This window comes from Eptesicus fuscus, chromosome 5 (genome assembly GCF_027574615.1).
Source record: "Eptesicus fuscus isolate TK198812 chromosome 5, DD_ASM_mEF_20220401, whole genome shotgun sequence".
Lineage (NCBI taxonomy): Eukaryota > Metazoa > Chordata > Mammalia > Chiroptera > Vespertilionidae > Eptesicus > Eptesicus fuscus.
The window spans coordinates 35,024,649-35,048,753 of record NC_072477.1 but is presented as its reverse complement, the minus strand read 5'-3'; the positions used below and the strand labels follow the sequence as shown (position 1 = coordinate 35,048,753).

The following is a 24,105-nucleotide window of genomic DNA, read 5'->3' as shown; positions in this document are numbered from 1 at the left end:
CTTTACCCTCATTTACAAACCCTACCCCTCTTTCCCTCTGGTAATCACCATACTGTTGTCTGTGTTTACGATGCTTTTGTGTGTTTTTGGCTTAATCTCTTCACTTTTTTCACTCAACCCCCAAACTCACCTCCTCTCTGACAACTGTCAATCTATGAGTCTCTTTCTACTTTGTTCATTGGTATATTTCGTTCACTAGATTCCACATATAAGTGAAATCATATAGTATTTGTCTTTCTCTGACTGGCTTATTTCACTTAGCATAATACTCTCCAGATCCATCCATGCTGTTACAAACGGTAAGATTTCCCTCTTTTTTACAACTGAGTGGTATTCCATTGTATAAATGTACCACAGCTTTTCTGCCCACTCATCTACTGATGTGTGCCCATCATTCACCTACATTTTAAACTTTTTAAATCACAGTTTTGTCAGATGATTATTATACATCATGGTTATTTGTAGTCAAAGTTCAGGTAACATGAATTTTTATTCATTGTATTTATATTTACTATGGTAGGAAACAACCTCTTCCTGTTTTCTGGAGGTTATTAAAGATTTATCCATCGGAAAGCACACTAAGATGCTAACAGAACTTAAAGGAAGCGTCCCAATCCCTTTATATCTTACAACTAGAGGCCTGATGCACGAAATTCCTGCAAGGGGCTCGGCCCTTGCAGCCGTGGTGGCTGCCTTGGCCCTCACAGCCCCAGCTTTGTCCAGAAGGTCGTCCGGAAGGACGTCCAGAAGGTCGTTCAGCTGTCCGGTCTAATTAGCATGTTACACTTTTATTATTATAGATGCTAAATAAGAGAATTCATTATTTTGGCACAATTGTCTTTTCATTCTTCTTCGGCATCAGTGAGCAGAACGCACAATCATGTTAAGGGAGAGGTACCTAGATCCAATCCTGAAACTACTCTCTTTACGGAGGAGTGACCCACGAAGTGGAAACAATTACCTCAATGCTCCAGTCCAACCCAGAAGGAACTGGGAGATGGAATATTGATTAAAGACATTCAGAAAAGCAACATGGTTAAAAAAGCATTTTCGTTACTATCATCATAAATTACATTCACGATTTGTCATTTTCAGTGCTTCCAATGGGGTAGGTTTAGGGGACATATGATCTCCATTTCATTGTGTTTCACTAATTTTAATGATCTAGGAATACTGTGGGCCCCACGCTCACCATGGATGCACCCCTGGAGCCACCAAGGAATGCTGACACTCTCCTTTGCTGCTTCCAGGCAATTTTCCCCACACATATCCCTTCTCATCCATCATTTACAGGGTTTGGGTTTTTGTTGTTGTTGTTTTACTTTTAAAAAACTTTTTAAAAATCTAATATTTTTCACTCCTATCCTATAACCGCGCTCTCTCTCTGATGCCTTACCCCTCAGGACATTCCTCCAGCAGCTATCTCCTCTCTCTCCTGCACCATCAGTCTCCCTCCCCCACTTCCACCAGATCTTCCCCATCAACCTACAAGCAAATTCTAACCGTTCCTATCCTAAGCACCTACCCTTGACTTCATATCTCCCTTCCAGGGCCCCCTAGTGTCCCTTTCCTTTTCAAATTTCTTGTGACAGTTATAAAGAAAACAGGCCTGCCACTGTTTCAAAATTTAACACATATTAGTCATGCACCTGGTTCCAGGCACTAGGAATAGAGCAAGAATGTCTCTGCCTTCGTGGAGCCGATCTGACACCCAGAGGGGTCATACAGCAAACAGACAGATATATGACATAAATTACACCTCCATTAAAACTGGCAAAAAGGCACTGACTGGTTTGGCTCAGTGGATAGAGCTTTGGCCTGTGGACTAAAGGGTCCCAGGTTCGATTCCGGTCAAGGGCATGTACCTTGGTTGCGGGCACATCCCCAGTAGGGAGCGTGCAGGAGGCAGCTGATCGATGTTTCTAACTCTCTATCCCTGTCCCTTCCTCTCTGTAAAAAAAATCAATAAAATATATTTTTTAAAAACTGGCAAAAAGACAGAAAAAACCAGATGCTCTATTTTTTTATGGGAGATCAAGGAAAGCTTTTCTGACAAGGGGAAGTCTAAACAGAAATCACACCAAAATAATGAGTTCTCTTGTTTAATTTAGGTTCATTTAGGAAGCACATCCCCAGGCGCAGGAAGCAGAGGGAACAGCAAGGACAAAAGCCTTGCGGCAGATGTGTGCTTGTATTCAGAGAATGGCAAAGATGGGCTGGGGTGAGGGGCAGGGAGGGACAGAGAGAATCTAGGGAATGAGGGCAAAGGGGAAGGCAGGGGCCAGGTCTGACATGTGTTTATAATGAATGTCTCTGGCTTCAGGGTAGAGAACAGGCTATGTCAGAGCAAGAGACAAAGCAGGAGACCCATTAGGAGGCTATTCCAAAACCCCAAAACCCCAAGGGTAGGGGATGGTGTTCTGGACAAGGGTGTAGTCCTGGATGTGGGGAGAGGTGGTCAGATCTGGGATGCAATTTGAAGGTAGAGCCCTGCTGATAGTGACAATGTGGAATGTGGGAGGAAGATCCCACTTTTCCAAAAGTAGGGACTAAAGGATAAAGAGCAAAATCAAGAATTTTATTTGAGCCCAGCCAGCGTGGCTCAGTGGTTGAGCATTGACCAATGTACCAGGAGGTCACGGTTCCATTCCCAGTTTGATTCCCAGTCAGGGCATCAGTTGTGGGCTTGGCATGGGTATGGGATGTGCAGGAGTCAGCTGATTCACTCTCATCATTGATGTTTCTATCTCTCCCTCTTCCTTCCTCTCTGAAATCAATAAAAACATATTTTTTAAAAGAATTCTAGTTGAGACAATAACTGTGTGATGGCTATGCCTACGACCTCCAAGTGGAAGTATTGAAAGCCCAGGAAAGATCAAAGCTAGAGATAAAAATCTAGGAGTCATCAATTAATAAATACTATTTAAAGCCTTAAGACTGGCTGAGATCACCAAGAGAATGAGTATTGGGAGACAGAGAAGTTGACAGAGAAAAATGGGGTCACTGGATTATCGAACATTTAGAAGTTGGCCAGCAGAGGGCGACCCAGCAAAGGAGACAGGGAAGTGACAGCTGTGTGGGAGGAAAACCAAGCGAGAGTGGTGTCAGGGAAGCCAAATGAAAACACCTCTGAGAGGCGGAGTAAGACACTGAGAACGTCCATCTGCCTTTGACATTACCTCTGCCTTTGACATTTTGGAGGTCATTCGTGACCTTGACAAAAGTTGTTTCCGTGCCATCGTAGGGACAAAAGGAGGACTGGATTTGAAAAGGATATAAGAAAAAGTTAGCGCAATAAATATAACTCTTAGAAGAAATTTGAAAAGGAGAGGGATACTAAGGGGCCGCTGAAGGGAGATATGAGGTCAAGGATAGGTGCTTAAGATAAGAGCTCCTAGAATCTGAATGTAAGTTGATGGGGAAGATCTGGTAGAGAGGGGCCTGATGGGGCAGGAGACAGAGGAGACAGCCGCTGGAGGAGTGTCCTGAGGGGTGAGGCATCAGGGAGGGGGCGGTTACACACATGAACTCGGAGCCACGCACACTTACCGTGTCATTTTGAAAGGTTACTGAATATTGGTGTGCCTCAGCTGCCTCGTCTGTAAAACGGATTCCGACCTCACAGGGCTGTTGTAAGGATGGCATTAGTTGATACACAAGGTATTTAACACTAAGCCTGGCACACAGCGGCCAGTCTGTAAGGCTGACGCCGCTCTGCCATTACTGCGAGGGGATGGGGGCCAGTGTACGGGCTGCTCCAGGTGCCTCCTCCACGGCAGCGGCGGCAGCAGCGGGCAGACCTGGTGAGGGGAGTGTGTGAACGTGATCTTCATATTGCTTTATTTTCTGTCAAATAAAACAGCTAGAAGGGGAAAGTGAGATGTTGGTGATTTGAGACGAGAGGAGAAAAGTGTGAAATAGTCATCTTGAAAAACGCGTGAGAAGATTCTCCGGGAATATGTGGTCGGACTACCAGGCAGCCCTACGGGCCCCCTAAGATGTGACAGCAGAAATGTAAAGTGAGGCAGCGAAGATGGTTGTGTGGTTTCTGCAGCCTCATTCAGCTGCTTGGGTGCAGGCACGGGTGGAGGGGTGGAGTTCGCAGACAGATTTAATGAGTGGCACATTTTGCTAAAAGAGCTCAACTGGGGAGGGGTTGGAGACAGAAGCAGCTGATTGAGTATGAGGCGAGTGATTGTAAAGATGGACCAGGCAAAGGTACAAACTCTCAGCAATAAGATGAATAAGAACCGGGGTCTAATGTACAACATGGTGACTACAATTATCAATACTGTATTATATACTTGAAAGGTATTAAGAGAGTGGATCTTAAATGTTATCAGCACCAAAATAAAGGTAATTATAGGAAAGGATGGAAGTTAACTAACCTTACTGTGGTAATCATTGTGCAGTACATACATGTATCTAATCACGCTGTACATTGTACACCATAAACTTACCTATGTTACATGTAAATATCTCAATAGAGCTGGAGGGGAAAACTGACAAGCCAGGGACTCTTATTAAAGAGAAGCTGAGGAGGAGGTTTGATAGAGAAAAAGCAATGGGGTCAATGGATTGTGGAGAAAACTACCACCAAGACCCGTGGTCGGCAAACTGCGGCTTGTGAGCCACATGCAGCTCTTTGGCCCCTTGAGTGTGGCTCTTCCACAAAATACCACGGCCTGGGCGAGTCTATTTTGAAGAAGTGGCGTTAGAAGTTTAAGTTTAAAAAATTTGGCTCTCAAAAGAAATTTCAGTCGCTGTACTGTTGATATTTGGCTCTGTTGACTAATGAGTTTGCCAACCACTAACAAGACCATTTGACAGCTTTACTGACCCCTGCAGACAGAAATTGGTCATAGGCTAAAAAATATTTATTTGTAAAACATCGTAAAATCATTTTTAGTTACCTTTCCTCTCCACAAACGGAAGAGGGTTGTACCTGACCGAGCACTTGTGACAGTATGATACCGGAACGCAAAGGCAAAGGCAGAGCTCGGAGCCCTGAGTTTCAGCTCTCCTCACTGAACCACTGTCTTCTGAGCACTACCACCCCCACGGACAACTTCCACTTGGTCCTCAGTGTGTTAGGTTAACTCACTTCTGGGTGTATATCCAAAGGAAATAAAATCATTATTCCAAAGAGATAAAATGAACTCCCATGTTCATAGCAGCACTATTCACAATCCAAGTGTCCATCAATATGTGTGTGTGTGTTATATTTATGTATGTATCACATCTTTATCTATTCATATCTATATACCACACATGTATATATAATGTACCTATATGTACATTAATGTATATAATGGAATATTATTCACTCTTTAAAATATTATTCACTCGTTAAAAAGAAGAAAATCTTGTAATTTGCAACATGAATGGCATTATGCTAAGTGAAGTAAGTCAGACAGAGAAAGAAAAATACTGCATGCTGTCACTTATATATGGAACAAAAAAGTCTAACTCACAGAAACAGTGATTGCCAGGAACTGGGAGGTGGGGAAATAGGGAGAGGTTGGTAAAAGGATACAAACTTTCAGCTATAAGATGAGTAAGGTCTGAGGGTCTAACGTAAAACGTAGTGACTACAGTTGATAACACTGTATTGTATAATTAAAATGTGCTGAAAGCAGAACTTCAATGTTCTCACAAAATAAAAGGTAAATAGGTGAGGCAATGAATGTGTTAATGCAATGGTAGAAATCCTTTCACAATGTATGCATATATCAAACCACCACAATGTACACGTTAAATACCTTACACTTTGTCAATCACAGCTCAATAAAGATGGGAACATATCAAGTTCAGAGCTAATAAAAACAATGCAAGGGACCTCAAAAGTCATCTCACTCCATCCTTTTGCACCTGAAGAGAGGGCAGCATCTCAGCAAGTCTAGGCCAACAAAAGGTTGCTTACGTTCATGATGTGGTTTGGAGGACACTGCTTAAGCCAACCTGTGTCATGTGTCATAATCTCCCCTACACTCACCCTCTAAGGTAGCGTCTTCCTTCTCTTCCTCCCTGCCCTGAAAGGCCTGACATGACACTCTACCTCCAAGTCAGACAATAAACCCGGGGAGGACTCCCTGCAGAAACACCCTATCAGAAGGCCCCTGACTGACAGCTGTTTCCTAACCCATAACAATACTTCGTACTTCCACGGGCCTGTTCTTCGAAGGAACTCAGATAAATTGTAGGCATCATCTGCCAGACTTGCATTGTTGGCTCAACTGAGCTCTGTTTTCCTTACAGCCTACTTTGCCGCTGATAGAACTGTCGTGGGTGCTCAAGCATCACAGCGGAGCCTCCAACAGGTTTGTTAAACCTGCTGGAATTTTTGACTCTAGGTCAGGTCTTTTTTCTTTATTTATTGCAAACATTTCTGCCTGAGGTACCAAAACCCAGAAATTTAATTTTGTTCAGGTCCAGGGCCATCGGTTAACTCCCAACAAAATCAGTAGAAGATAGGGGAGGAAATTTGCCCTATGGTCCCAGCCTGAGTGATCTCACCAAGTCTAGTTGCCATTTAAAAGGCAGTTCCCACCGAAGGTGTTCGGTTTTCTCATTCCACTCTCTAGATATGATTTCGATATTTTTAGATTTCCAGAAGAGACAGACATAGCTAGCTAGCATTCCCACCATATTACTAAGGGGTCAAAGGGGAACCCTTGGTTGAGACCATGTCATCTCAACAATGGGAGCTGGAGGAACCCCAGGAGCAATACTTGCTCCCCAACATAACTGGACTGACAAGAAGAATAGGATCTCTCCTGTACTTTCTGCCTCTTTGGAACTGCAAAGACTCATCTGCACCTACTCACTCACTAGTTTTAAGCGCCAAACCTCTCCTTTGAGCGGCACTTTTCTTTCCTTGACAAAATCTCAAACTCGTTCTAAGGAAAATAAATTAGAGATATAAATCAGAGCATAGGAAGAAGAGGAAGGATGGCATGAAAAGAGACGGGGTGGCCCTAGCCTGTTTGGCTCAGTGGATAGTGTCAGCCTGCAGACTGAAGAGTCCCAGGTTCGATTCCGGTCAAGGGCATGTACCTTGGTTGCGGGCACATCCCCAGTAAGAGGTGTGCAGGAGGCAGCTGATCGATGTTTCTCTCTCATCAATGTTTCTAACTCTCTATCCCTCTCCCTTCCACTCTGTAAAAAATCAATAAAATATATTTTAAAAATAAATAAATAAATAAGGAAAGGAAGGAAGGAAGGAAGGAAGGAAGGAAGGAAGGAAGAGAAAGAAAGAAAAGAGACGGGGTGGCTTCACTGGGCAGAGGCTGAGCATGCATTAGCCTCTCTCCCACTATCCCTCGAAAGGGAATGGCTGTGACATGTCTAAAAGAAGAAGCTGCAATGTGTTTTCCTGGGAACCCTTATACCTATATAACCAAAAGCCACTGTAGCAAGGTTTCCACACATAAATAGCGGCTAAAGCACTAGAAATAGCACTGCTTTTATTCTCCAGATTTTTTTTTTTTTTAACTTGGGCATCAAATTGGGCACAAAGCTTAAAAGCCAGAAAAGAAAAAAATTAAACCTGTTTTGAGGACAGAAAGTGACTCTCCAGCAGATGGCGCTCTGGGATCACGAGGGGTTGAGGAACCCTGGAAGCTGCTGAAGAAGGACAAAGTTCAGCAGCCCACAGAGTTAAGCTGACTTAGAATTTATAGGCTTTTATTATGTTTCCAACATCTTAAATATTCCTGCCAGCTAAGTGTTTTTCCATTTTTACCATGTAATATTAAATACATACAAAAGGAAAGATATACAACATTTATGTTATTAAACTTAATACTGAAATAAACCCCAGAGAACTCACCATTTAACTTCAGAATTGGAATAGTACTAATGCTGTTGCCTGTCTTTGCCTATTCTCCCATCATCTTAACCAACTTCTTCCCCTTAATGCCATAAAAATATCACTGGATGTTCTTTCCTGGGACATTTTTTCCCACTTGGATTTGTGGTTTTAAGTTTCACACATCTTGTACAAAATACCGGCTTGTTTATTGCACACTAATTTATGGTATTCCATTATGCACATTTGTCACTACTTACTTCTTTATCCTCAGGTCAATAAACATTTGGGCTATTTAGTTGTTGCCAATCTTTTCGTGTTATGTATAGTACCGCTCTGAACTCTTACAGATGATCTCTAGTGTATCTCTTCAAGGGCTTCTCCAGAGTGTATTCCTAAAAGTGTAACTGCTGGGGCAAGTGTTCAATGCTCTAAATAATGTCTAGATAAATTTCCATATCTCCACATCCTCACCAACCTTTGGTCTGATCAAACATTAATTTTTTAATACAGTGTGTATAAAATATGTCGCTATAGATGTAATTTGCATTTCTCTAATACTTTGAAGTCATGTATCTTAATCATATGTTTGTGTCACTCAGTAATATGCCTATGCATGTGTGCTCCTTTTTTTTTTTTTTTTTTTTGCTCCTTTTTCTTTTGGGTTGTCTATCATCTCCTATTGATTTTATTTTTTTTTTTTAAATATATTTTTAGCCCTAACTGGTTTGGCTCAGTGGATAGAGCGTCGGCCTGTGGACTCAAGGGTCCCAGGTTCGATTCTGGTCAAGGGCATGTACCTTAGTTGCGGGCACATCCCAAGTAGGAGGTGTGCAGGAGGCAGTTGATGGATGTTTCTCCCTCATCAGTGTTTCTAACTCTCTCTCCCTCTCCCTTCCTCTCTGTAAAAAAAACAATAAAATATATTTTAAATATATATTATAATATATAGATAGATAGATAGATAGATTTAAAGAGGAAGGGAGAGGGAGAGAGGGATAGAAACACCAATGATGAGAGAATCATTGATCAACTGCCTCATGCACACCCCCTACTGGGGATCCAGCCCGCAACCCAGGCATGACCGGGAATCTAACCGTGACCTCCTGGTTGATAGATCGATGCTCAACCACTGAGCCATACCGACCTGGCTGATTTTTTTTTTTTTTTTTTTTTTTTTAGTTCTTTCTATTCTAGACACAGATCCTTTATTAGTTAAATGTAATACAAGTATCTTCTCTAGTTTTAGAAGTGTCTAACAGAGCTGAATTTGGCAATATTTCCTTTTATGGTTAGCAATTTTTGTGTCAGAAATTTTAAAAATTCTTCTGTATTATTAGTTCAGAAATGTATGTTATAATTTTCTCTGATTTCTAAGTTTTGTCTTTCACATCTGTTTTTAAACCATATGGAATTGATTTTCGTGTATCATGTTACATTCAATCTGATTTTTTTTCCCATATGGACAACCAATTGTCCCAGACTTTTATGGAAAAAAAATGCTTTCCCCTCAGCTCTGCAGTGCCATCCCTATCATATGTCAAGGACACCTACAGGAGTGTCTGTTTCAATGCTTTCTATTCTGTTCCACTAATCATTTTAATTACCCCTGTCCATCACCACATTGTCTGAATATACACAGAAATAATGAGAGTTTTCTAAGTCTTACTATCTGGTAGGGCAAGCGCCCCACTCCTCCCATTTATTCTTCGTTAGCAGTGCACTGGCTATTTGGGGGGCTTTTGCTCTTCCGTACACATTTTGCAAAAAGTTAGTCAACCTATTATGAAATAATGAAATAGAAAAATAAAATCTTATTTTTATTATGTCCGTTCTTCTATTTTCTTTGGGGCTTTTTTGCTTTTACAGCTTAAGGTAGAGGCTGTTTAGCTCATTAATTTCCAGGCTTTATTCTTTTCTAATAAAAACTTTGAAGGCTAAAGATCTCCCTTTAGACATCCCTTTACCTTCATCTTATAACTTTTGATATAATAGTTCACTATGATTCAGTTCTAATTATTTTTATTTTCTACTATGATTTTTGCTTTGATCCATAACTTTTTTAAAAAGGTTTGGGACAATTTATCTTCTTTTCTTTTTCTAACTGAATTGAACAGCCATCAGGGAATGTGGCCTGCATGTATCAGTTCTTTGAAATTTATTGCTTTATGGACAAGTACATAGTTTTTGTAAGTATTTAATGTGTGCTTGAAGATAATGTGTGTTCTGCAATGGTTGGATACAGTATTTTATATATGTCCATTAATGCATTTTGTGTTAAATTTTATTTTGTTGGAAAATTTTTTAGCAAATCAAATTCAATACATAAAAAGAACTATGCATCATGACCAATTGGGTTTACCCCAGAAACACAAAGCTGCTTTAGCATTTGAAAATCAAACAGTGAAATTCACCTTGTTCACAGAAAAACCTTATCATCATCTCAATAGGTGCGGAAAAGGAGATGCAATAAAAGCATTTGAAAAAATCCAGTATCAACTTAGGACCAAAAGGCAATTTTTTTAAAAAAAGTTCTAGCAAACTAGGAAAAAGAGAAAACTCCCTCAAGCGGACAAAGACATCTACAAAAAAAAACCCACAGCCAGCATCAGACTTAGTCCCCTTGCATTTACTGTCACTATTGATATATGAATTTGTTCTCTTATTTGTCCTGCCTTTTCTGTGCTTTTCTTTCATGTCGTCCCACTTGTTTCTTTGTGCTGCACTCTCTATGATGTCTTCAAATTTATCTTCCAGGTCACCAACTCTCTTATTGCATACTTAACCATTTAATCACTGAGAGTTTTCCCCCCAACGATTTTTTTTTTTTTTATGCTTTGTTTGGTTCTTTTTAAAAATCTACTGGATCATTTCTGTTAGACTCTTAGGACTTGCTAATTTTTATGATTTCATCTTGTATTTCTTTAAACCTTTTACACATGACTATTTTATATTCTATTCTGATAGCATTAGTATCTAAGGTCTTAGGTAGGGAGTAGGCCAATCAATTGTTTGCCTTTTCTGCTGACTCTCAGTCATGGCTGTCTGTTTCCTTGTTTGCTGATATTTTATTACAAGCTTATATTTGCTTGGTTTTTACCTGTGGAAATCCGATGGATCTCAATTGGGAATGATTTTTTTCCAAAGAGGATTTAATTTACTTCTGTAGGAAGTCAAGTTGTGATACAAACTTGGACCTACTTTATTCCCCTTTTAAAGACACAGGCTTAATGTGGGAATTTCAATCCAGGTCCCTCTTTTTGCTACTCGCCCAAGGGTAGACTCCTGATATTTCCATTTCTCCTCGAGCCCCTTTACATTTCCAGTTTGCTTACTCCTTATAGTTCATTTCTTGGGTTTCAGCTCACACTTGAGATGGGTCAAGCTGAAAAGTGCAATCTCATTCATTAAAGCATATGTTTTACCCAAGATCTATTCCTTTTGCTATGGTAGGTTCCGTCATGTGCCCAAACTACAGAATCGAACAGTGACCTCCTGGTTTCAACCACGGAGCTATACCCACTGGGCCAAATAATGTGCTTTCAAAAGCACCCATGTCTTCTGCATTTGAAGTGCAGCCAACAAGTTGAGTAAGAGCCCTTATTGGCTTTTCAAACTCCACTTTCAAATTCTCCAATTTCAAACACTCAGAAGAGCATCTGTAATCCAGGGTGCATTTTAAAATTAGATAGCATCTCAAGTGTTACTGTTCATTACACATTCTGCTTTAGACATTTCTGTTAATTTATTCAGTTCTCTCTTTTTTAAATGCCTCCTCACAGTGATTTTTAAAAACCTCCTATATTAATATATACAAATTTCATGAAAACTTCTTATTAAAGTTTAAACTTCCTATGAGCTCTATACTACATATAATAACTAGAAACTTCCTCCATTCTAACCTTCACAATATTTAAAAGGTACATGCATGAGAAAATAGAAAAGCTTGAGACAAGATAATCTGTTCACTTCAAACACCAGTTGCAAAATGTTTTAGATTCAACCCACATTTCAGATAGATGTTTAAATCTTTCCTTATTTTGTTTAATATTACTTCCTTTAAATTAGAGGAGTCTGCTCTTGATAACATCATCTCCTATATCTGGTTAGCAAGTGAACAAGACCAGTGTGCATAACGACCCTCACATTTACTGGTCATGACAGAATCCCTTTTCAGCTTTGATGCCATATAATTGGTGTTCTCCAATATCTTCTATAAATCCTATCCCAAATCAAATTCAGTTCTTAATGGATTCAGCCCTAGAGCAATAATTATAAGTTTTAGGGTCTAACGCCTGTTCATTAAACAACTCACTTTGGATTCAGATGACAGCCTTTCATCTATTCCCCTTCGGAAAGTAAGACTACAGCAATACTACTCTATTTCTCAAGGGAGCTATAGAGAGAAACATAAAAGCTATACTAATATTGTATCTATAAATTCTGAACCATACAGAATAAACCTTTCTCTTCAACAATTTAGTAGTCTTAAAGGAATGTTTGCTTAAAGCAAACATATACAGAACTTGTACATAAAAATCCACATATACTCAAAAGATAAATTATAGGTTAGTTAGGTTGACTGTCAACTTTTCAAATCTATATGTGAAAAGTAGATTTCCCCTTCAAACTTCAAAACATGACTCAACTAATCCAAAATGAGATTTACATATTAATTTGTGGAAACATGTATGTTTTATCATACCTCTGTGCATTTAGCTCCTGGAAACCAGAGATCATGTCTTCTCTTTTTGTGCCCCACCTCCCAGGATCAAGCACTGTGCCTTGCACAAAACAAGTCCTCAATATAAGTTGATTGAACAGAAATAAAATGAATAGCACTTTAATTATCTTCATCTTCAAAATAGATAATAATTCCTTTAAGGGCTCTGATATAATTTTTGAATATATATTCTGTATATGCTTCCAATGAGTAGATATCAACTTTCTAAGGAAAATCCAACTACATGTTTTAGTCACACTAGGGTGGGGGGCTGGCCCCACAGGGAAAAATGACCTTTGTACAGACTAGCTCCAATAATGTTTCCAGAAAAGGGTCTCCCTCTTCTCACCTTTCCTTTCTTTCCCTGCCTTCCACTCTGGCTTCCCAAGGTGGGTTGAAAGAATCACTTAAGTTTATTGACTTACCCTTACCTGCCTCAGTGCAGAGGTTGGTATGGATTCCAACAAGAAAGAAATAAAATAATGTTCAACCCCACCACGGGATGCAAGCAATCTAAGCCAATTCCTATTGACTTTCTAACAAAACGTGACTGGGAACCACTGCTTCATTCACATTAAAAGGGCTCAAGTTCAGGCCCTAAGAAAGCACTGGATTTAACATAGTAGCAACAACAAATAGGGCAAGTCAAATAGGAAGCACATCAAGTAAACAAAGTAATGCTCCTAAAACCACCCCCTCCATCACTGATCATCATTTACTTATCAGGTGCCTACAGGCCACTGTGGACACAAGGCAGAAAGATCTGACTCTGCCCTTGAGGAGGTTTTGGAAAATCCAGCTGAGAGCACAAACTGATGGTCAATGGCTGAAGACATCCACTTTGGGTGTGTGCATTCATAAAAAGAAATGATAGGCAGACGCTTGGATTCATCTCCAACACTTTTTTTAAAAAATCAGAATATTTCACATAAAAGTCAGAATTCTCAGCTTATCTTGGAAAAATTCTGAGATCTGGCATCACTGAGCTCACATTCTCCTCCTGGTAACCATGCGGGAGCAGCTGCCTGAATGGGAGGGAGTGTGTGCTCCCTACTGCACCACTCCCTGCTGTCTTAGGCACCTTCCTTTTTGCTCACTTACATTACCTACCTGGCCCCGGACCCAGGGTTGCAAGGAGAGGATGTGAATATCTTACCTTATAATAGACAAATATGCAAATTGACCGCACCTCCGCTACGCCCAAGCCACGCCCACCAACCAAGCCATGCCCATCAACCACGCCCACCAGGAAACCGTTGCAGGGACGTTGGGGTGTGGCGGAGCCCAAGGCCGGGAAAGCCGCCCGAGGCTTTCCCGGCCTTGGGCGCCAGCAGGGAGCCTGCGCCGATCACAGGAGACCACTGGGGGTCGGCTCCTGCGATTGGTAGCAGGGATGCTGGGTGCAGCTGAGCCCAAGGCCACCGCCCAGGGCCAAGCCCGGACCCTGAAAGAAGGCAGAAGGCGGTGGCCACAGCCAAGACCTGGGTCCCCGGTGCCGGCAGAAAACTGGTGCAGGCAGCCAGGTGAATGAAGGTCTATTGCACGAATCTTCGTGCAAACGGGCTACTAGTTTCATTATAACAATTAACCCTGGTGGCCCTCTTTAGGCGCTGCACCCCTGCCTGGATCCGCTGTGAAGGAGGAGAGGAAGAGGAAAAGGAAGGGGAGGGGGAAGGAGGAGGGGGGCGAGGAGCAGCAGCGATTCTCTTATGAACACATTGAACATGGAAGATGGGAAGCTCTTAGCCAGGAGGAGTAATTCGCTGCTTAAATACATCACAGAGAAAAATGAAGAGATCGCTCAGTTTAATGTAGAACAAAAAGCAGAGAAGAAAAAGAAGTTAGAGGATGAAAAGCTCCAGTGGAGCCAGCAGAGGCTGGAGGCGTGGAAAGTGAGAATTAAACTCTATCACTGTTTGGAAAAGAGCAAGCCCTCAGCAGACAACTATTATTTTATTCCTTTCTCTCTGGAAAATGAAAAATCCAACCGTTTCTTTCCCTTTTGCTTTTGCCCAGAAAGGAAAGGTTGGTAAGTGGTAATTTTAAAAAAGAAATTAATACATAGTAGTACACGATAAGTGATATATATATATATAGTTATAATTGGTAAATGATGCAATATTTATTATGTATTTAGTATTTAGTATGTATTTGCCCAGGTCATGCATGTACTTACTACATATGCAAGATTTCACCTTATTCTCACACCAATATCCCTGCTTTACTCACAAGGAAAAAACTGAAGTCTAAGGAAAGCACATAACGGGATCGAGACCTCAGTGCTTATGCACGATGATGCCCATTTGAGACCAGCACCAGAGCTAGTGCCACCACACTGCTCATCGCGGCGGGCGGGTCTCAGAGGCTTCGTAACGGAGGAGGAGTTTGAGCTGAACTGTTTCCATTTCCGCTTCCCATCTTTTTAACTTGAACTTCACAGCCCTCTGTTTATGGAGTAGTACCAATATAGCTGTAGGTATTATTTGCCATAGAGTGTAACCAAAGGACCCTATTAGCATACAGGCGTATCTCTTGTGTGGTGGGAACACTGCGATATTGCCTAGACGTGAATCATGCCCCGCTTTTAACAGAAATGGGATTTCCTCCGAAAGGTGGGATGGACATGGTGTCAATCATGAAGCGGTCTGGCTGTCAACTGCCCAGGGATTGAAGGTGAGTCCTTCAAGCAGGGAAGTTGGGACAGACAATATGCGTAATAACTGATTGCTAGTGTTTAGAGTGCTTCCCACCATTTTCCATATATTTTCCAAATATACGTATATGGGGTCGGAGGGTCCCTACTCAGTGATGGACCCTGGACGAAATTTACATCCTGATCTCGGCTCTTCTATGTGGAGGCAGGGATGGGGAGGAGGACACAACGAGGCACCGAGAAGCCAGAAAGCCCGACAAAGTGCCTGACAGAGTTGTTGCAGTGCTTTGGGTATAGAACATACAAAACTTCCTCAGGCAGAGCATGGAATGGGAGCATGGAATGAGCCCTGGGCGCCTGTTAACCAAGGTAAGCTCAGAGGGGGCTGTGTGCCTTTTGAGCCTAATTCATTTTATGTTTCTTTTCTTTTTTCTGATTTTATTGCTTTGTGCTCCCTTAGGTTGGAGCCAAATAGTTTTAATTTTCCTACAAATTTCAGTTGGAAAAAAAAATGAGTTTTCATCTGCATTAAGAGTTTTAATAGGAAAGGGGGCTCAGAGGGTGTGAGCAGCAGATACCTTGAGAAAATCCAGAGGGAGCAGGGTCAGGCCCTCTGTGTACCTGGACAACCTCCTTCTCACGCTAAAACCGTGGAAGTTCTTTATACTGTTTTTATAAAAGAAATTTACGTAGAATATTTTGTTTGCAGGCATCGAACCATGTAGAATGGAGGTAGAGTGGCTGAAGAAGAAATGGCACTGAAGATAAATGCAGACAGAATCAATGTAAATCTTTCAGGACAAATTGAATGTCTCCAAGTGTGAACATGTGAAAATCTCCTAAGGCCATTCACATTAATGCATTATATTTTTCTTCCAATTTTTTCCTTTGGGGATATGTATGCATTTCCATGGTAAGGCGTCTTCTCATGCCAAAACAACCTCATGTTATGAATACAGTCTGGGAAAGTGCGGTTGATGATTCCCACATTATTTCATATATGGTTAAGATTTCTAATTGTTTATACTCCAAGGCAATACAATTCTCATGTTTACACTAGTAAAAGGAGAGTTATGTCTATCATTATATTGAAACAAATCGTGTCTTTAAAAAAAGCCTTAATTTTCTGCAAACATCTAAAATGTCTTTGAAATCTCCACAGCCCAGGATGCAGTTGCAAGCTACATGTTTGCTTCAACAGCTGCATAAAAGCCCCCACAAGGGGAAGCCCTGCTTGGACCAGTGCTCACAGGGATTCTCAACCCTGGGTGTGAGCCAGCTGGACCACTCAGAACCAATCCTTTGGCCTGGGATTCTGAACATTCCCCTCAAGACAGACATGGCGGTTTCCTATAAATGAAGTATTTGTGAATCCAAGGCTAGGTACCTGGTTGACTCTGCTACATTGAAAAACAGCCACTTCTGTTACTAAAAACTATTCTTAAGAAGTAACTTATCTACCCAATAAGCTAAATCAGAAAAACCTACTCAATTATATGTATAAAATAATTGATTGCTAGTGTTTAGAATGCTTGCCATAGTTTTGGATTCATCACCATTTATTTTCTTTTTATTATCAATAGAATTATCTATATACATATATATACACAAGTCTATACACCTAAACACAACACAAAAGACTCACAAGCATAAATATCAATTCCTTATTTCTGTAAGCGGGATATTTTTCTACTTTCTACTTTGCATTTCTGTTATTTATGTACCTGTCTTACTTCTACTAAAATTTATGCTCCCTAAAAAGCAAGATCTACCCCCATTTCTTCTTTGTATTATCTAAATCACCAAATAATTATAAAATGCACACATAAATAAATGAATATATAAAACTGTTGAATATATACAAAGTTAAATTCTTTTGTCATCATTATGTAAAATTTCATGAGTGTCTATGGGCGAGCTTACTAAGCAGTGCTAACTTTTTGGTTTTGGGCAACGAAGGTGCAAAAGAAATGATGGGAAGAATCAACTCTAGAACAATGTTTACTTGAGGTGATTATACCAATAAATTAATTCCTTATATTAAAGAAGCATACCAGAAAACTGAGAATGATTTCTGGTATCTTTCTTCAACAGAATATTTTGTAAGCAAAGCTTTAGGGTAGTATATCACAGTATGGATTTTAAATACTTTTACAATACCACTGGCTATATGAGCAAACATGTGATGACCATGCTGAGCGCTACGAAATTTACTGTACATCCTTACAGAGCACGCGGGTAGTTAAGAACAGATCTATCATAAATGCCAGAGAAAGTATGATGATTTCAGGACAAGACAATAAAGGCAATCAATAACTGAAATCACCAACAATTCTGGGTTTCACAGTGTCACATAATACACTCGAAAATAAGGCAAAGATTAAATTGAGTACTCTTTTCCACATCTTCCCCACTTGTATATCATTTTAGTGGCTCTGCTACTGAGACAAAATTTAATCCAAAGCATTTCCAAGAGCAAAGGCCAAACTTGAGCCCATTCTTAACAAAATTAGAGTGAACATCCTTAACTTCATATTAGTAGGAGTGATAGTTCAAATTCACCACACTCTGCTTGATCTTTAATATCACAATCTATATAGCAGCACCCAGAGGTAAATCACATAAACTTGGCCTCAAGATGAGATTTTGAATGCTCCTTTTCATTCATCCATTCCAGCTGCCTTCTGAATTGAGAAGTTACATGAGAACTGAGAAAATACTTTTATAAATGCTCTCTGAAAATGAGTACTGGGAAGATCCCAAAAATTGATGTTTTGAATTAAAGTGCAGGTGAAAAGCAAACATTTCTCTCATAAAAATTACATGAGTTAAGTATCCTCAGTGGAGCTATTAAAGAAAAACATCTCTGAGACTTCTTCATAATTCCATTTAAAAAAATGCGTTTCCCAATTCATTTCTAGTTGACCAATAAGAGAAAGAGACAAAACACCTTGACTTCAATACCAACTATGAGGCAACACACAGACAAAGATACTATGCAGTCATTTGAATGAAAGTATGTTTTTCAAACAAGAATTTCTCCTGAAATTTCAAACCAAAAACATCATTTTTAAGCCTTGACAAGGATCATAATTTAGATAAAAAGCTGACAAAATATATTCTCAAAAAGAAGTTGGAATTGAGTTGTGTAGAAAACCTAAAACTCCAGGATACCTTCAACAAGTTAAGAAAATTCTCACACACTTCAATACAACTGCCATCATCTACTAAATTTAGAAAATTATTGCAGTTTCGCAAGTATAGATTATTCACAAATATAATTATTTCTTCTCTGATTTAATAAGCCCTGCTGGGTAAAGCTGTCATCTCTAATTCAGGTTAATTTGGGGAAAATGGCTGTTTCCAGATGGCATTGTGAGCAGAGAGCTAATAGGAGACTGAGCTCAAAGTCATACGATTTTTATCTTAATGGGAAGTGCAAGAGCTGCTAGCCTCTGAGCTCGCTTTGATCCATTTCTTAAAGCAGCATTCTACTATGGAATTCTCCACATCACTCCTAAAATGTCATGTTTCGCTGTCAGAAAACTACAGTGTAACCCTGAACGTCTGCAACAGAGTCTGCTGCAACCTGGCTGAACCGCCTTCCCTGCTGTAGAGCAGACAAAATACAAGATAACAGCAGAGCCTGTCTTCACCGCATCAACCACATGGCTAATTCAGTGCCTAAAGGTTACGTGCCTTCAGATTAGTTTAAGAAACTTGGGTCCAGCCCTAACTGGTTTGGCGCAGTGGACAGAGCGTCGGCCTGTGGACTGAAAGGTCCCAGGTTCGATTCTGGTCAAGGACATGTACCTTGGTTGTGGACAGATCCCCAGTAGGGGGTGTGCAGGAGGCAGCTGATCGATGTTTCTCTCCAATCGGTGTTTCTAACTCTCTATCCCTCTCCCTTCCTCTCTGTAAAAAATCAATAAAAACATATAAATAAATTTTTGAAAAAGAAACTCGGGTCCAGCCAGTGTGGCTCAGTGGTTGAGCATCAACCTAGGAACCAGAAGGTCATGGTTCGATTCCTTGTCAGGGCACATGCCCAGGTTGTAGACTCGATCCCCAGTGAGGGGTGTGCAAGAGGCAGCCAATCAATGATTCTCTCTCATCATTGATGTTTCTATCTTTCTCTCCCTATCCCTTCCTCTCTAAAATCAATAAAAATGTATTTTTTTAAAAAAAGAAAGAAAGAAGCTCAGCACTGCAAATCTCTGGATATTCTGCACCTCCAGCCAGGAGCTATTCACCTGCCAAAATGCTGATGAATGAAACAGCCTTTCATCATATTCCCAGGCTTCCTGTTTGGGCAGCTGTGCTCCAAGCATCTGTTTGATGCTCAACGCCAGTGTCTTGGAAAGTATAATCTGGCATGAATTTCTCAATCTTAACATGGGAGAAGACTGTCTCTTTCCAAACAGTGAGACATCCTAACCAGGAGATGTTATGAATAAAACAGAATAGCCCGACATGAACAGCCAGAGCAGTGTTATGAAAATACAATCCACATTAAAACTTCCATCCAAGAAAATCAGATGGGGAAACTCAAGTTTTCCATGTAAACCAGTATTCTCGATACAACTGCATATTTAACGCACCTCAAACACTCTTTTAAAATGTGAATGCCCGGCTGGCATAGCTCAGTGGTTGAGTGTCAACCTATGAACCAAAAGGTCATGGTTCGATTCCCGGTCAGAGCACATGCCCGGGTTGCGGCCTCAATCCCTAGTGTGGGGCGTGTAGGAGGCAGCCAATCAATGATTCTCTCTTATTATTGATGTTTCTATCTCTCCTCTCCCTCTCCCTTCCTCTTTGAAATAAATTTTAAAAATTTTCTTTAAAAGAAAAGTAATAATAAAATGTGGATGCCCCATCCCATTCACACAACCAAATCAGAATCACTGGGAGAAGGACTCAGGCATTGGGGTTTTTTAAAAGTTCCCCAAGGTGATGCTAATGTTCAAATGGAGTGGAGAACTACTGATCTAGACCAGGGGTCAGCAAGCTTTTTCAGTAAAGGGCCCTATTGTAAATATCTTAGGCTATGTGGGCATTCAGTCTGTCCCAACTACTCACTGCTGCTCTGGCACCAAAGTAGCCACAGACACTACATAAATGAACACTTGTGGCTGTGTTCCAATGCCACTTTCTTTAGGAACACTGAAATGTGAATTTCATATAACTTTTCCATGTCACAAAATACTATTCTTCTTTGGTTTGTATTTACAATAGCAAAGATCTGGAAACAGTCCAAGTTCCTATCAGTAGATGAGTTGATATACACAATGGAATACTATGCAACAGTAAAAAAAAGAAGAAGCTCTTACCCTCTGAGATAACATGAAGGGACCTGAAGAGTATTATGCTAAGCCAAATGAGCCAGTAAGTGAAAGACAAGTATCACATGATCTGGTTCATATGTGGAATCTATTGAACAAAATAAACTGGCAAACAAAATAGCTCCAGAGACATGGAAGCATGCAACAGTCTGATGATTCTCAGAGGGAAGGCGGGTGGGGAAGAGATTAACCAAAGAACTTACATGCATATATGCATAGTCCCTGGACACAGACAATAGTGCATACAGCAAAGGCCTGAGGAGATGGGAAGGAGGGAAGGTGACGGGAAGGAGGGGGTTAATGGGGGACAATAGGGGACATCTGTAATAAATTCAACAATAAAGATAAATTTTAAATAAATAAATAAAAATTAAAATGCAAAGACCATTCTCAGCTTACAGGCCACAAAACAAAACAAAACAAACAAAAAAAAAACAGATGGCAGGCCACATTTGGCTGGGCCATAGTTTACTGACCCCTGATCTACACTGCAGGTTGAATCCACGTCTTACTCTTTTCTCAATACATCATTGCTCAGTGACTCATTCAATCCGTCCTAGGAAAGATTCCCTTCAAAGCATGGGTACCTTCAGATTCAAGTTGGTCCAGGCCATATGGGGCAGCTGTATTAACATCGCTAACGGATGGAACAACGATTCTTCTCTCAGAGGATGCCTCAGAATCAGAAAGTGCTGGGGAGATGCTGGGTGCCTCCTCCATTATTCCAGGGGGTGTCACTGGAGAGCCCAAAACTGGTGTGAACAACTCCTCTTTTGGCCCTGTGACTGTGTCCATTAGGTCTGCCAAACACAAGAGATAGGACTTGACCCAAAGATGATCATGTTGGGAAATGTACACATGTGTTTTTACTTTATACGCAACCTGTGATTAATGACACTTAAACCAGCTCCCCATTTCCAAGACAAACTCTTCATCTTGCAGGAAAATATACTGTCTCAAACCAGAACTTTGTTTTTAAATTTCAGTCTCCCATTTATTCTATTGACAATATTATGGATTTAATGTATTACCAAAGATAGAAAATTTTAACAAAAATTTATTAAATGGTATACCAAAGACTATTTTAAAAATCAAGTCAAAGGAAAAAAAAAAATCAAGTCAAAGAGTAAGAGTCTAGATCTGTGTCTGGAATCTGCTCAAGTTCAAAGCAGCCGAATTTAGCTCCAGGTCTTCCCAAATCTAAAAATCCTATGATAGTAGCATTTGGCAAGCCTGGATTGGTCATCAGAATCTTTTGAGATAATTTTCTAATGTCAATTTCATGCTTTCCACATATCCCAACTTACTGAATCAGAATCTCCTTAGTGGTAAAGCCTGAGAAAATATTCTTAAAAGCTCCCAAGATAGTCTCACATATATTGTTGTTGGGAGTATAAATTGGTGCAGTCACTTTGGAAAACAGTGAGCCATTCCTCCAAAAGTCAGACAGTCGTATAGCTTATGGCTCAGCAATTCAGTTGCTAAGTATATACCCAAGAGAAACTCCTCCACATGCACAACGGAGAATATGGAAAAGAATACTCATGGCAGCAAGGCTCGCAATAGCTAAATCTGGAAATGACCCAAATGCAAGTCACTAGGAGAGCCTGGAGGAAGACTGGATGAATAAACTGTGATATATTTTCATAATGGAGTATTAAAAGCAGTCAAAACAAAAGAGCTAGAGTAAGTAAATCTTAGCCATAGAACATTAAGAAAAAAAAAAAAAGTAAGTCCAAAAAAGACTACCTACAGGACAATACTGATTTTATAAAGTTAAAAAAAAACTAAAATTTTTAAATGTATAATTTTAGGAATAAATATAGATGCAATAAAACTAAAAGAAAAGGAAGTCAAGTCCAGCCAGCATGACTCAGTGGTTGAGTGTCGACCTGTGAACCAGGAGAGGTCACGGTTCGATTCCTGGTCAGGGCACATGCCCAGGGTTGCGGGCTCGATCCCCTGTGAGGGGTGTGCAGGAGTCAGCCCATCAGTGATTCTCATCATTGATGTTTCTATCTCTTTCTCCTTCTCCCTTCCTCTCTGAAGTCAATAAAAACATATTTTAAAAAGAAAGAAGAGGAAGTCAAGGAAATGATGAACACCAGATTCAGGATGACAGTAACCGTCAGAGGAGGAAGGGGTTGAGATGGGAAGGGTCATGGCGTTACATGTAGATTATTGACAAGGCCCTGGGGGATTTCTGCGGGGGGGGGTGTGTGGAGAATAATAGGATTAGAAGGCGTTTATTACATTGTTAAAAATAACTCAGTTAATAAATAAAAGAGGGCTTTACTTGAACCAATGATGAGACAAACATGAGGCCCCAAAAAATAATTAAATAATAATAATTTTGTAATTATTAAAAATTACAAATTTAAAATTATTGACAATAATTTTTGTCATCCTGATAATCACCCAAATTTGAAAACTTCACTGTCTTTAAGATATCAGAGCATTTGAGGCCCTCCTATGTAGAAAGCAGTGTGTATACATTATTTCAAACCCTTAAAATAACATTTAAGATAGATAGGCATTATTTAAAGATGAACAAACCAAGGCTTGAAGACATTAAGAAACTTACTTGAGGCCACAATACTCATGAGGGCCACAGCTGGGATTCAAACCCGCGTGCTTGCTCTCTTCGTCTCTCCCCCTTTAACAACTCCGAGCAGCCAGAGCTGTCCAACTAGGAGAGAGGTCTCGGGAAGTGAGGCCTTCCTCCAGTCCCTAAGATAAGCCACCAGGAGATTTTTCTTGGGAACTAACACCTCATTCTTTGAGGCTGTGTGACATCTCTCCAAATAAGAGTTCGCCCACCTTCCTATTCACTCTCCAGGTATGTGCGCATACTCTGGTGACAGGGCCACCATCTGCCTCTCTCATTCTATTGCTCATCAACCCACAGGAAAGATCCACCCCCATGACACTGAGTCCCACTCCCTCCCTTACAGACCTTCCACCGCGGGAGTAACTTCGAAAGACAGAGGCGCAGCTGTAGTTGAAACTGCAGTGGCCAGAGGCTCCCATCTTCTCGGCAGCTGAGTAACACCGGGGACATCAGACGCGGCAGAGGGGACCTCTTTTCCTTCCTCGGTCTCACCATCTCCTCTGCTCACTGGGAGGGGAGACACCTGTGGCTCCCGTGTCACCCAGGAGAAAGTGGCCGCTGCCTCTGCAACAGCCGTCGGCGGCTCTGGACCGAGGGTGTCTTAAAAGAGGGGAAACAACATTTTAAAATAGATCAAGTTCCTATACCTCAAAAAGTCACTATATAATTGATACATTGAAAAAACAATCAGATAGCTATTTCAGGGGATGGGAAGGCAAAGGGATCGCTCAGGAATAAAATGCTAGTAAACACATGCTCTCGGTGTTGCAGCTCTCAGGAGCAGTGAATCAATCTCAGGCAGAGATAGAGAAGTTCACAGAAAAAAAATTTAAAAAGACATAAAAAATCTAAAACAAAACAGGAAGATCAACTGAACTCCCTTTTATGATTTTCAACATAATCAGTTTGTTAAGAACTAAGTCACAAAAATTCTCAGAAGCATTTGTTTAAATTAATTTTCACACT

At 40.5% G+C, this 24,105-nt stretch overlaps 1 protein-coding gene across 3 annotated transcripts in view; it reads right to left on the bottom strand.

Annotated features, from left to right (window-relative positions):
* The window catches only part of ARMH4 (armadillo like helical domain containing 4), a 101,274-nt gene that overhangs the window by 59,335 nt on the left and 17,834 nt on the right, over window positions 1-24,105 (bottom strand). For all 3 annotated transcript variants that reach the window (XM_008139001.3, XM_054716029.1, XM_054716031.1), the window contains exons 3-4: window positions 23,485-23,739; window positions 21,116-21,328 (exon numbers count right to left, since the gene is read on the bottom strand). In XM_008139001.3, the coding sequence (XP_008137223.2) occupies window positions 21,116-21,328; window positions 23,485-23,739 (468 nt within the window). The remainder of the gene's footprint in view (window positions 1-21,115; window positions 21,329-23,484; window positions 23,740-24,105) is intronic.